Source organism: Amia ocellicauda, chromosome 16 (assembly GCF_036373705.1).
Source record: "Amia ocellicauda isolate fAmiCal2 chromosome 16, fAmiCal2.hap1, whole genome shotgun sequence".
Lineage (NCBI taxonomy): Eukaryota > Metazoa > Chordata > Actinopteri > Amiiformes > Amiidae > Amia > Amia ocellicauda.
Window position 1 is genome coordinate 3,409,164 of NC_089865.1, and position 12,797 is coordinate 3,421,960.

A 12,797-nucleotide genomic window follows, 5' to 3' on the forward strand; every position below is an offset into this window, starting at 1 on the left:
GTGGAACTCCACTAACAACCTCACTCCAGTTAGAAGCGACTCCTCTAATCGACGCCCTCTGTTTCCTATACATCAACCAGTTCATAATCCACCCTGAATGCCTACAGCTTCCAATTTGGTGTGGAACCTTATCAAAAGCTTTCTGAAAATCTAAGTATATCATATCATATGTTTTCAGCTGCAGTTGCATGTTCAAAAAACTCTAATAAATTAGTAAGACATGATCTGCCTCGTCTAAACCCATGTTGACTATTTCCAAGAATATGGTTTTTATTAAGATGCTCCTGTAGTTTCTGTCTAATAATTTTTTCAGGTGATGCAGGTGAAACTGATTGGTCTGTAATTTCCTGGCTCAGTTTTGTCCCCTTTCTTGTGGATTGGTATGACATTTACTGTCTTCCAGTCAGTTGGCACATCTCCTGATCTAAGTGTCATTTAGAATATTTGAGTTAGTGGCCTATAAATAATGTCCCTAATTTCTTTAAGTACTGTTGGAAATATACCATCTGGCCCAGGTGATTTCTTAGTTTTTCATTCTGTTGGTCCCCTTAGTACCTCCTCATCATTTATCCTGATCTCTCTTAGAGTTTGACTGGACTGATTGTTTACCTGTGGCATGTTATCTTTTTTCTTTTGTGAAAACCTCTGTGAAATACTAATTTAGAACCTCCTCACTCCTACATCAGCAGCGGAAACAGCTTATTTCCAATGAATATGCATAGTTCTAACAGGCACAAAAATAGAAAATTGTGTAACCTGACCCGTTTCAATTACAGAGCTCCACCGAAATAATAATCTTTGATTGACAAGCACCAGAAAACCGTATCTAGTTTGCCTGCATAATGTCAGTTGATATGTGATTTTTTGCCGGACATGTCCAATAGCGTTGTGTGGTTGGGAAGTAAAGATATATTTGATGATTCAAAATCTTTTATGCACAGATCAGGTTTACCATGAATACTTACTCAGCTGGATGTTAAGCGTGCTTTGAGTAATGGAAAAGGACAGACTTCTGTCAAGTTCTCCTGAAAGTTAGCCAGCTATGAGTTTATGAGTACAATGATTATACATGTGTAATACTTGGGAAATCATTAAAAACAGAATTGAGACATTGATTTGATATTAATATTTTTATTTTTAAGGAACAGGTTTTAAGGATTCATATTAATTTTGATTAACAAATATCTACAATGCGTCTGAAGGAGCCGATCCTGGGGCTCATGCCTCCCCAGTCGCTGTATCTCCGGTACTCTCCGGGCCTCATGAAGTACTGCCGGCCTCTGTAGTTGGGCTGCTCGTACATGACCCAGTAGCCGTCCATCACGTTGCAGGAGTGAATGTCAGAGAAGCGGAAACGATCCTGCACAGACTCGCAGTCATCGGTGTACTCCATCATCTGACCTCCAAAGTTTTCTCTCTCGTAGATCCTCATTCTGTAGGATCCTCTATGCTGTAAAATATAAAATATGGTGTTTTTTGGCATCACCAATGGTACTGAACATAATTTGCAAACTGAAAGCTTCATTGCCCTCCAATGACTTAAATTGTTGTTTACCATCTCCAAAGTATAATGAACAGTACATTTAATTGGAAAGCTGAATTAATGTATAATAAGTGAATTCCTTGGAATCTATGGAAAGTTTGTAAAGCATCCCATTTCAAACACTACAGCACTAATAAATCGTACCTGGGGGATCATGCGGCAGGACCTGATGCAGTCATTGAAGCCCATCCAGCGCTGGTAGTCGGGATACTCGCCCCTCTTCATGAAGTACTGGTAGCCCATGTAGTTGGGGCGCTCGTACACCATCCAGCAGCCGCTCTCCACTCGGATGGAGTTGCAACGGCTGAAGTAGGAGTGCAGGTCAGCGCCATCGCTGCTGCACTCATAGGAGCGGCCCTGGAAGTTCCTGTCCTCGTAGAAGATGATCTGGAAAAAAATGAGAACGTTACAATTTGCCCTTTACGATTTACTACGCTTAGAATTGCATTGGTTACACAGAGTCCCCGTACCTTGCCCATGATGGTGATACTTCTGTGTGTTGATACTGCCTATGAAGCCCCATCCTGCCCCTTTATATACCCAGCATGGAGAACGTATGAATACTGTGCATTTCTGTTAAGTCAGCATCACTGTTTTGTTAGTGTAACTACAGCTGTCCTATTGTTCTTTTTTCTTTAGTGTAACGTTCTATTGTGTATTTTAATAGGTATGAAACTGTGCATTACTGTTGTCTTCATTTAAATAAAGAAAATTCTCCTTTTGTTCCATGAGTTCTAATAATTATGTAGTTTATAATATAAGTTAACAGGTCATGTGAATATTGTCTCTAATTGTATAAGAGATGTGGTTTGGTCTAGCTGCACAAACTGCATGAAATACAATAAGAGACATGATAATTCACTTTATCAGTTTACTTATGATAAATCACACATGTAAGGATTAGACATACAAATATATTTACAGTTAAAACTTTTATTTTTTATTAACTTTAACTAACAACCCCCTTCCAAAAATGTTTAGGTCCAGATTCTGCTGTAAATGACCTACAGTAGCTGACCTGTGTTTTGTTTTCATGCTGTCATGATAGTTAAACATAACAAAACTATTAAAAACAAATGTAAAGCCTGTGAACCACAAGCATTTAAATGTCCTGAAACATCACTGGTGACAAGAAATTTTAAAAACGGATATATCTGGGATGACATTTTTACACAAGATGAGAGGCATAGTAATGTTTTTTAAATGCTGCTTTGTGATTGGCTGATTTCTCACATGTGATTTATAATTAACTTGCAAGTTTGTATTCATATGGATAGGAAAAAATTCAAGGATAACATCTGACACATAAAGATTATGTTTGATCCCTATAATTTATAACTTACTCGGACTATCCCATTCTCCTACCCTTCTAGTTAAGGTTTGCTGTCATAAGTTGTGGAAACCCTATTTAACACTTCAGACTGTAGTGTACTAAATTAATTTCATAACTGTTACATACAAAAATGACCAAGCATGAGATTAATTGAAAACAAAGGGGACAGTTCATATATTTCCTTAAGGGCACAAAACTTTATTAGACTAGAATTTTAGGTGTCAATATCAGAGGGTCACTTCTGCCCAAAATGTATGTAGAGGGACAGAGCTGGTAGAGAAGGAAAGGGAAAGCTCACTCCATGGCCCGTCCCCAGCAGTCACAGACCGCCCCCCCGATCAGCACCAAACTCACAAAGAAAATATACAAATGTGTGTAAAGCAGAAATATATACATGTGTGTAGTATACATACATATATACATATAGATATGATACCAGTGTTTGGAAATATCCTGCAACCCCTGGAATGTCCGTCTCAAAGCTCTGCTCTTCTCCCGAAAGTCCTTAATATTCATTATGATAGAAAAATGCATTGTAACACCCTTGTCTCTTTCTTCATATATATGTTTTGGTTTGTTTTCTTCAGAAATCATAATTTTTAATATGATCTTGCTGACACAGCAGAAATGTCAAATGGGAGTAAGATGTCAATGAGATTCAAGGTTGGGTAACCGCAGAGCTAAAAAAGTTATTTCCTGTAGCATGTGATTGGTGCCAAAGAAGTACAGAAGAGTACATTAACCAGTCCTGTTATCCTTAATTTCAGTGCAAACTCATAATATACTTGTTCACTCTGCAGCAAACACTACTGAGGATGTTTTGTGTCTTTAATGTTAATTGTAGTTGTGACAAAGTTAGATAATTGTTAGCTCATTAGACATGTATTTAGTATATATTTATTTTAAAAATATTATATATATATATTATTTTGAATTTATTTATCTTTACTGGAGAGGTATTTTTTCAGTTTCCACAGCGATGGCATTAAAAAGGAAAAAGGTTGTTTCTGGCTCATTTTTCAAAGAACTCAACTTGCATTCCAAACCATTTACTTTTGAAGTTAAATGTATTCCTGTCATATTATAAAAACATTTATTTTTTCTTTACGTTTTTGTGGAAGCCTGTGCGGTCTGCACAATGGTTTTGCCGTCATATGGATGAGAAGAGACACACAGAGACAAACAACATAGAATCCCATAACATATGATGAAGCAGAGAGCATAGATATGTCCTATTAGTAATGAACAGAGATCATTGCTGTCTTGCTGAATGGTAATGGTGAAAGTCAGATTGTATCAAACGTTGTAGTGTAGCTGTATCGTTGTGGCATGTGCTGTCAGACCCCCTGCTTGGCTTCACACCACTGTCTCAGGCAAACCTCAGAGTATCAGATCCACACTGCCCCAGTAGGGAGACAAACTCTATTTGTGAACCCCCCCCAGGTCCACTGACACGGGCGGCCTCAATGATCTGCCAGGTTTCGAGGGAATGACAAGACAGCCAAAACTCTGTGCATTAGGATTGTGGGCTTTTCTTTGACATGTAGTTTGAGTAACATGAGAAATGTACATTTTGAATTTCATTTTGGACCATTGTGTGTACTAGAGAGCAACATGTGTGCTGACGGTGAAGAAGACATGGCCTAGAGAAAGAGACACAGAAATGAAGATAGTGTGTGGTTATGTTTCATGGGGCCTGTATCTTTTTATGATTAAGAAATGAAGTAAAATAATACTTCTTGGATAATTTAAAAATAATTGGGTAGTGTAGAGTATGGCAGAGTCACTAGTGCTAACCCAGGTGTCCTAGCTAAATTCTCTCAATCTCACCTAGTCAGCCTACAGTTGGTTGCAGTGCATCACCCAGATGGGAGGTGCGTGCCATTTACTGAAAAGTACTTTTGGAACCATATATATGCAAGATGTTATTATTTTTGATGTGATTTCTGGAGTAGATTTTGAGTGGAACTACAAACTACATGACTCACAACATTTATGTTAAAAATGAAAAACCAAACAGATGTATTGGACTTGTATTTTACTATTTATTGTGCACTCATACGTTTAGAAACCATTGCTGTATATTTTAGCAGGACTCCATGATGCGTCTGAAGGAGCCGATCCTGGGGCTCATGCCTCCCCAGTCGCTGTATCTCCGGTACTCTCCGGGCCTCATGAAGTACTGCCGGCCTCTGTAGTTGGGCTGCTCGTACATGATCCAGTAGCCATCCATCACGTTGCAGGAGTGAATGTCAGAGAAGCGGAAACGATCCTGCACAGACTCGCAGTCATCGGTGAACTCCATCGTCTGCCCTCCGAAGTTTTCCCTCTCGTAGATCTTCATTCTGTAGGATCCTCGGTGCTGTAAAATATGACGTGTTTTTGGTATTTTTAATAAAAAAATAGCTGACGACAGTTTACATCACCAACTGTACTTCATCATTAGCACCCTGAAAACTTACTTTGCCCTCTCAAATGCATTATGTTATAAAGATGTTACAATATCAATATCCAATATCGATTGTAATCCAGGAATCCCTGTGAAAATGTTACAGCATCCCATTCAAACACTACAGCACTAATAAATCGTACCTGGGGGATCAGGCGGCAGGACCTGATGCAGTCATTGAAGCCCATCCAGCGCTGGTAGTCGGGATACTCGCCCCTCCTCATGAAGTACTGGTAGCCCATGTAGTTGGGACGCTCGTACGCCATCCAGCAGCCGCTCTCCACTCGGATGGAGTTGCAGCGGCTGAAGTAGGAGTGCAGGTCGGCGCAGTCAGAGCTGCACTCATAGGAGCGGCCCTGGAAGTTCCTGTCCTCGTAGAAAATTATCTGGAAATTAATACATTAATTTAGATTACAGTCAAATTAGGATTCATATTTTTTAAGACAACATTGAAATCAGCAATTGATAATCAGCTATGCTCATTGACATAGTTCGTGTAAGCTGGCATGTTAAAATTGCGTGCTGCATAGGATGAGCCTGAATCTAATTAGTAAGATCCTGTTTTTTGTTTTCACTAAACATGTATTTTGTGTAATTTACCAAAGAGTGATGTGCATACATACTTATAGTTAATCACTTTAAAATGGTTTATCCTGTGGTATTAGAGCTATTTGTTCTTTTTTGGGAATCTTCAGTGCAAAATGATCTGTTTGCAATGAAAAGTGCATCACAGTACTGTAGCTACTCTACTAAACCAATTCAAATGATCACCAGGCTGATGCTGAGCAGAATGAACCAATGGTCTCCACTTACCTTCCCCATGGTGACCCAGCTGAGAGATGCACTGTGACTCATTCTGTCCCACTGCTGATTTTATACTGAAGTTAAAACCCAAAGTGTATGTTCCCCCCTTTGTGTGAAAGTCCTGACTCATCAGCACGCACGAGAGCTGCACCTTTTGTCACAGTGGACTCCAAAGGGTTATTATTTACTGGTGTGTTTGTCTGTGAGGTCATTCGGTCACTTATATATTGTTCTCCTTGGACGCATAGAAAAACAGAAAAATCTAATCCTCTGCACTACATGCAGTTTTAATATAAAACAGAGAAGGCCTCCATTCTGCATATACAATAAAGATCAATCTAGGTCCAGTCAATGCAAAACAACAGGAGAGCAGTGAAACTGATAGAACTGGTTTATGTGTCATTATAAAAGTAGTAAGAAAAGAAAGATTGTTCTTCAGTAATAAACAGTTGACGTGGATTAAATCTACACGAAAAGCATATTTTATTTGTTTGGAAAAGCTGTTTGTATTGTGAAGATCTACAAACTAACATATGTTTGATTTATAAAATCACACAGACAACTAGGATACTGAAATAACGAACATTTACTTTTGGCAAATTCTACATTAGGTTTTATATCCAGTCAGGCCATAAAACTGGAATTAATGATTATTAAAATATTTAAATTAATGTTTTTTTTTATAAACATGAATATATATTGTATATATAGTCTTTATAATAACAAATATGCATTATCTGGAACACTTTTAATTTAAGAATTACTAATGTCAATTTATAAACTATTTATAATCAAATCTAAAATCATAAAAGTATAGTTTCAAGATGACCACTAAGTTCCTTGAACCAGTAGTTAATATATACCTTAAAATAATTGTAAATAATTGTTTTAATTAAACATTATTAATGTGAGGGGGCACTTTGGTTCAAGTCTTAGAACCTTAAAAATACTTAAGGCATGTTTTTATGTGATCGATCACATGAAGAAGCAAACATTATAATTATATTGGTAAATCCTAATTACCGGTAACTTCATGTAATACGGTGATCCTACTATTGATAGTTTTCTGGATGACAACATAAACAAAACACAGCTGCCTGTGAAACAACGCAAATTTGACAAATGATGGGCAGGTGTTCCTTACATTTACCTAGAAAAAATAGCGATTAATACAACCACTACCTGATCCTTTGACAACAGGGTCAAGACAAAGTTTTATTTATTTTTTATTAAAGCAATCCCATACAAAATAAAAGTTGTTGCCACATGATGTTACATATGTGTGATTATGTAGCAGACACTTATTGCTTATTGTAATTTATTAAGCTTATGTGGAGGTTATCCTTAAAACAAGCTAACACTGAATTTGTGAAAAACAGTTTGAGGAGGTGATGGATCCCAGAGTGTTGTAAGGCATATCCATAATACTATAAATGTATTAGCTGTCTTAAGAATGAGTTCTGCCATGTAAGGTACAATCAGTTAGCTACATAGGCTACAACTGTGTATTTCATACTGACATGCTAACATGGCTACACATGACAGATTTGAGCAACAGAAACAGGCACTTTTAAAAATGGAATTTTGTATTTAATTATCCAGCAGAGAAATAATAATGGAAAATATCTGGGATATTTTATTTATTGTCAATGTTTATTGGGATACAGGAGAGGTCATACAGATGTCATTTTTGTAGACGTGTTACTCACAAAATAAAGGAAAGGCAGCAGATATCTTGAAATTAACTTCTACATTTTTTTTTTTAAATAACGTATTTTTATGAGATGTAATTAAATATTTTTTCATTATGTCCCGGTTTCTTCTTTTGATAATCTGGTAAGCCTTCCAAACATTTTGTACAAACTTAAAGATAAAAAAATAAGGAATAATATAAAAACTTGAGCAGCCTACACACACAAAGTAGTTTTTAATTGGATGCATGAAGATTATTACACTGATTATGTTGATTGTAAAATACAAATAAAGGCATTTTGCAGTCAGCATGATCTTATACATCAAATTTAAAATTATTTGTTTGTGTGTGTATTTTCCTTAAAGTTTCTTCAAAATGTTTGCAAGGTTTCCACGTGAGAAATATTTCAGAAGACTTGGTGGAATGTTCAGTTTGTGAGTCCGGCACATGCACAGTATTATAGTGTTGTTTTATAATACGCATATAGCATTGGCATTTTGACGAGATATCCATTGACTTATTAAGAGAAAGAGAAAAAAATTAAAAAGCATTAGCATCAGCATTTAGCATGAGCATTTGCACAGCCCTTCAGCTGAACGGATGCACTGATAAATCCCCAGTCTCTGCCTGTGACCTTTGTGACATATTTTTGACAGTGATTTCACGCAATTTGTAATTTAGATTTTTACTTATAAAGTAAGTACAAATAATTTTGTATGCATACAAATCTTTTTGACAGAAATCTCCCTCCTGTCTATGGTTGTACACATATTTTTGATTTGTATTTGTATTTGTATTTTTGATTGGTATTTGTAATTATAAGTATAAAATGTTTTTACGGATACCATTTTTTTTTTACAGTGATATCCCTCCATAAAATCACACCACTTTTAAATGCATTCGTGATCTATTTTTGATTAAACACTAGGTTTGATCAGTTTATAACTTTTAAAACTGTGACCTTGCACAATAACGTCGTAATAGCATGTCAATAATCATGTAATTACATGTTTTAAATAGTTCATATTTTTAAACGCATTCCCTAAAATCAAGAACAGGTTTAATAATGGATAACAAAATTTAATCTAATCAAAGAGCATTCCTATGTTACTATGTTACAGTTAAATTGAACTGATTAAAACACTATTTCTTCTTTATGTGGACATTTGATGATCTGTCTAATTTTAATACTAGATATTTCTATGACAGCCTTATTCTAAATGTAATGTGCAAAAATATATTCATGAAGCCTTGTCATCGTTTCAGAGAGAGAGAGAGATAGAGGGGATTTATGGTTTTAGAGTAGAGCTTGAATGTTAATTGTATTATATGATTATTTTCTAAAATGTGAATTTTTACTTTTCAGGGCAATGGCTTTGCTGCTCCTTCTTGGGTGTGATTAAAATACTATTATGAGAGATTGGTATCGTACTTGGGAATTATATTGGGAGAGTCAGGTATTGTACATCAGGGCATACAGAGAAAGAAAAAACCTGTATTGTCCTCCTACCATGCAATGACAACAGAACAGTGTGGTTTCTGGTATATTTTTCAATTTCTGAATATAGTTGTGATTGTGGGTTTGTTAATGGATTCCTATTGTTAATGACCATTATATAACCTGTCATTAATGGATTTTTTAAAACTTTGTATTTTGGTTTCAGAAACTATATTTATGATTGCACAGAAACAGGATAAGGAGAGCAGCCTTTTCAAGATGAATTAATTTATTTATTTCAATATGTTGTGAATTTAAATGCTGTTTTCAACTCAATTGAAGTCAGTGATGCGTCTGAAGGAGCCGATCCTGGGGCTCATGCCTCCCCAGTCGCTGTATCTCCGGTACTCTCCGGGCCTCATGAAGTACTGCCGGCCTCTGTAGTTGGGCTGCTCGTACATGATCCAGTAGCCGTCCATCACGTTGCAGGAGTGAATGTCAGAGAAGCGGAAACGATCCTGCACAGACTCACAGTCATTGGTGAACTCCATCATCTGGCCTCCGAAGTTTTCCCTCTCATAGATCCTCATTCTGTAGGATCCACTATACTGTTTTAATGAAAAAGTGTATGAATTTAGAAATTACTGCAGTCAATGGATGTATTTATTTCAAATGTTTCAAATATCATTTTTAAATCTTTCAAAACATGATTTTATATATATATATATATATATATATATATTTTGTAAACAAAGATAATAGACACTATTATCTAAAAAAACATTTCTAATTAATTGCATACGTAAACATAAATAAAAATCTATTTTGTTCTTAAATTAATGATACATTGTGGATTTATTCATTTATTTGCTTATAATTCAATGTCTTTAAGAAATTGGAAATTTAGAAAATATCTTAAAATTTACAAACAGATTTTTAAAATTTCCGGTATATACTATCTTAGGCTAGTTTATAAATGACTGCTTAAAGTAACATGACAGATTAAATTGATTTAAAATGCTATTGTATTTGCTATTGTATATTGTATTTCAGAAATAAATGGTTAAAAAATTAACCTGAGAAAAATGGGAGCAGATTTAACATTTAAAAGGCATCTTAACTATATTACAATTAAAAAAAATTCTGTGCAAAGATACTATTTGTATAGATTTTCACTTATATATTTATATCTTTCTTTCACTTTCTTCAGTTTAAAATGTCCTTTTGCTTTGGGCTACAGGTATTTAAATAGCAACCTACCTGGGGGATCATGCGGCAGGATCTCGCACAATCATTGAAGCCCATCCAGCGCTGGTAGTCGGGATACTCGCCCCTCTTCATGAAGTACTGGTATCCCATGTAGTTGGGGCGCTCGTACACCATCCAGCAGCCGCTCTCCACTCGGATGGAGTTGCAGCGGCTGAAGTAGGAGTGCAGGTCGGCGCAGTCAGAACTGCACTCATAGGAGCGGCCCTGGAAGTTCCTGTCTTCGTAGAAGATGATCTGTAACAAGAATTGCACAATTTAATGTTTAGATGTTGAAGATTTAAGCTGTATCTCTTCTTCCCATTTGTTCATGTTCAGTGTTTGCATGTTTTTTTTTTTTAAATACCCTTTATCTTCTTCAGTGATATATCTTCTTGAACCCAAACACATTCAAAACACCATTAAGAAAAATAACCATTACCTTTCCCATCGTGTCAGGTTGGTTTGGTCAATGTGTAACCCTCAATACAGGAAGCTTCCCCTTTTATACTCTGGCAAAAAACACTGAAAAATTGTTATGCAAATTAGACACGTCAGCTTTTTTTTAAGAGAATGTGCCGCTGCCAAACAACAAAAGATCTTTTCTGTGCTTCTTGTCAGCAGAGTAAGCCACCTTTATTGTCATTGTCACAAAGGGAAGATGAGACTCTGCGTTCACACTGCCATTGCAATACTATACACGACAGCAAAGTTCTGGTTTATAGAGATAGAAATAGAGAGAGAGAGAGAGAGAGCTCACCGATTGTATTTCATTTAAATTTTAAATTACCTAGAACATTTGATTCAGTTTTGGCTAAAGTGTAATTGTGCAGAAGTGTGATGTGATTCAATGATCTTCTGTAGACAAGAACGTCTTCTAAGGATGTAAAATCAAGCTGTGCTTTTCACTGTCTTTGCATGCATATTCTGCTACAGGTAACTTGTGTAGTACTATTGGAAGGCATGGACTAAGCTACTGGGATCCTCATAATGACCATTTGTGTTGTGTATTTACAGCTTGAATTAGAATACAGCATGAAGCACATGGTTGATTTTACACAATCTGGAGACTTGAAATTGGGCGCATGGAATGGATATGCATATACACATACAGCCTACTGGAATAAAAATGAATAGAGCACCGACAGGTCTGTAAATTGACTGTTGTTGTGTATTCAGTATTGCAGGGGAGCATTTCCAAACTGTCACGGTCCATCTACACTGACATATGTGCAAGACGGGGACAGACGAAAGCTTAATCACGCTTTTCCAGGAAGCAATTGTCAAACGCAAGATGACAGGACAGTTTCATTTTCAAATGTTCATGATGTAGCAGGGTGTCAGAGCTTTAACAAGTCAACAAACATGTGATAAGTATCGAAAAGTATGGAAAATAAAATGCTTCACTTATCTTACCTATTTTCTTTTTGTTGGTGAGATAAAACTGTACCACCACATAAAATGTGTAACACAAGGAACTCAAACTAACTTCTCTTCTTTCACATCATTGTGTCGTATGACTAGTAAATAAGTCTCATATTTGACTGACTCACAAGGTGAATTACAACATGAGAACTTATAGAGCAGGGGTGGCTAACCCTGGTCCTAGAGAGTCGCAGGATTTATAGGCTTTTGTTCTATCCAGATGTCCCTGTGTTCAAGGTATCCATTAATTGGTAATTTAGAGAGACCTGGAAATCCAGGTCACATTTAGGAACATTTAAACTCAGACTGGATATGATCCTTGGATCACTCAGTTATTAATGGACACCAGACAAGCACAATGGGTCGAATGGCCTCCTCTCGTTTGTAAACTTTCTTATGTTCTTATCCTGCAGGATTGTGGCTCTCCAGCACCAGGGTTAGCCACCCCAGTTATAGAGGGACAGACATACAGGGCAGACATCACCTTGTTTAGTGTGTGCCTATCACAGCAACAAAGATGGATTTGGTCCTTTTTGGATTCCGAATCTAATTCTCTACCACAAATATATACAACCAGGTGACAAATTAAAGGAAAAGTGTCTCAGTGAGTTGTTTGGCACCACAAGCCCCAGAACAGCTTCAGCGCTCTTGGCACAGATTGTACGAGTCTCTGACTCTACTGGAGGGATGGGACACCATTCTTTCAAAAGATATTCCCTCATTTGGGGTTTTGATGATGGTGGTGAAGAGCGCTGTCTAACACGTCGGTCCACAATCTCCCATAGGTGTTCAACTGGGTTGAGATCTGGTGACTGTGAAGGCCATAGCATATGAGTCACATCATTTTCATACTTATCACACCATTCA

The 12,797-nt window shown here is 36.7% G+C and overlaps 3 protein-coding genes across 3 annotated transcripts; all 3 read right to left on the reverse strand.

The window, feature by feature from the left end:
- Positions 1-1,115: 1,115 nt before the first annotated feature.
- LOC136711355 (gamma-crystallin M2-like) lies at positions 1,116-2,041 on the reverse strand. The gene is made up of 3 exons (XM_066687561.1): positions 2,014-2,041; positions 1,688-1,930; positions 1,116-1,450 (listed from the first exon to the last, which is right to left on the reverse strand). Exons 1-3 carry the CDS (start codon positions 2,020-2,022, stop codon positions 1,175-1,177), a joined length of 528 nt encoding a protein of 175 aa, XP_066543658.1. The 5' UTR covers positions 2,023-2,041; the 3' UTR covers positions 1,116-1,174.
- A 2,860-nt stretch (positions 2,042-4,901) lies between these two features.
- On the reverse strand, positions 4,902-6,200 carry LOC136711484 (gamma-crystallin M2-like). Its single transcript, XM_066687785.1, has 3 exons — positions 6,139-6,200; positions 5,469-5,711; positions 4,902-5,238 (listed from the first exon to the last, which is right to left on the reverse strand). The coding sequence occupies exons 1-3, from the start codon at positions 6,178-6,180 to the stop codon at positions 4,963-4,965; spliced, it is 561 nt and encodes a 186-aa protein (XP_066543882.1). The 5' UTR covers positions 6,181-6,200; the 3' UTR covers positions 4,902-4,962.
- Positions 6,201-9,531: 3,331 nt separating this feature from the next.
- Positions 9,532-10,998, reverse strand: LOC136711486 (gamma-crystallin M2-like). Its single transcript, XM_066687787.1, has 3 exons — positions 10,948-10,998; positions 10,521-10,763; positions 9,532-9,868 (listed from the first exon to the last, which is right to left on the reverse strand). Exons 1-3 carry the CDS (start codon positions 10,954-10,956, stop codon positions 9,593-9,595), a joined length of 528 nt encoding a protein of 175 aa, XP_066543884.1. The 5' UTR covers positions 10,957-10,998; the 3' UTR covers positions 9,532-9,592.
- Positions 10,999-12,797: the final 1,799 nt, after the last annotated feature.

What these genes read in the sequence shown, in the direction of transcription:
- LOC136711355 (XM_066687561.1), bottom strand. An exon ending in CCTGCCGCATGATCCCCCAG is followed by an intron (nt 1,451 to 1,687) that starts GTACGATTTATT and finishes TATATTTTACAG; the next exon opens with CATAGAGGATCCTACAGAAT.
- LOC136711486 (XM_066687787.1), bottom strand. An exon ending in CCTGCCGCATGATCCCCCAG is followed by an intron (nt 9,869 to 10,520) that starts GTAGGTTGCTAT and finishes TCATTAAAACAG; the next exon opens with TATAGTGGATCCTACAGAAT.
- LOC136711484 (XM_066687785.1), bottom strand. Translation starts at nt 6,180, where the DNA reads ATGAGTCACAGTGCATCTCTCAGCTGGGTCACCATGGGGAAG. An exon ending in GCTGGGTCACCATGGGGAAG is followed by an intron (nt 5,712 to 6,138) that starts GTAAGTGGAGAC and finishes ATTAATTTCCAG; the next exon opens with ATAATTTTCTACGAGGACAG. An exon ending in CCTGCCGCCTGATCCCCCAG is followed by an intron (nt 5,239 to 5,468) that starts GTACGATTTATT and finishes CATATTTTACAG; the next exon opens with CACCGAGGATCCTACAGAAT.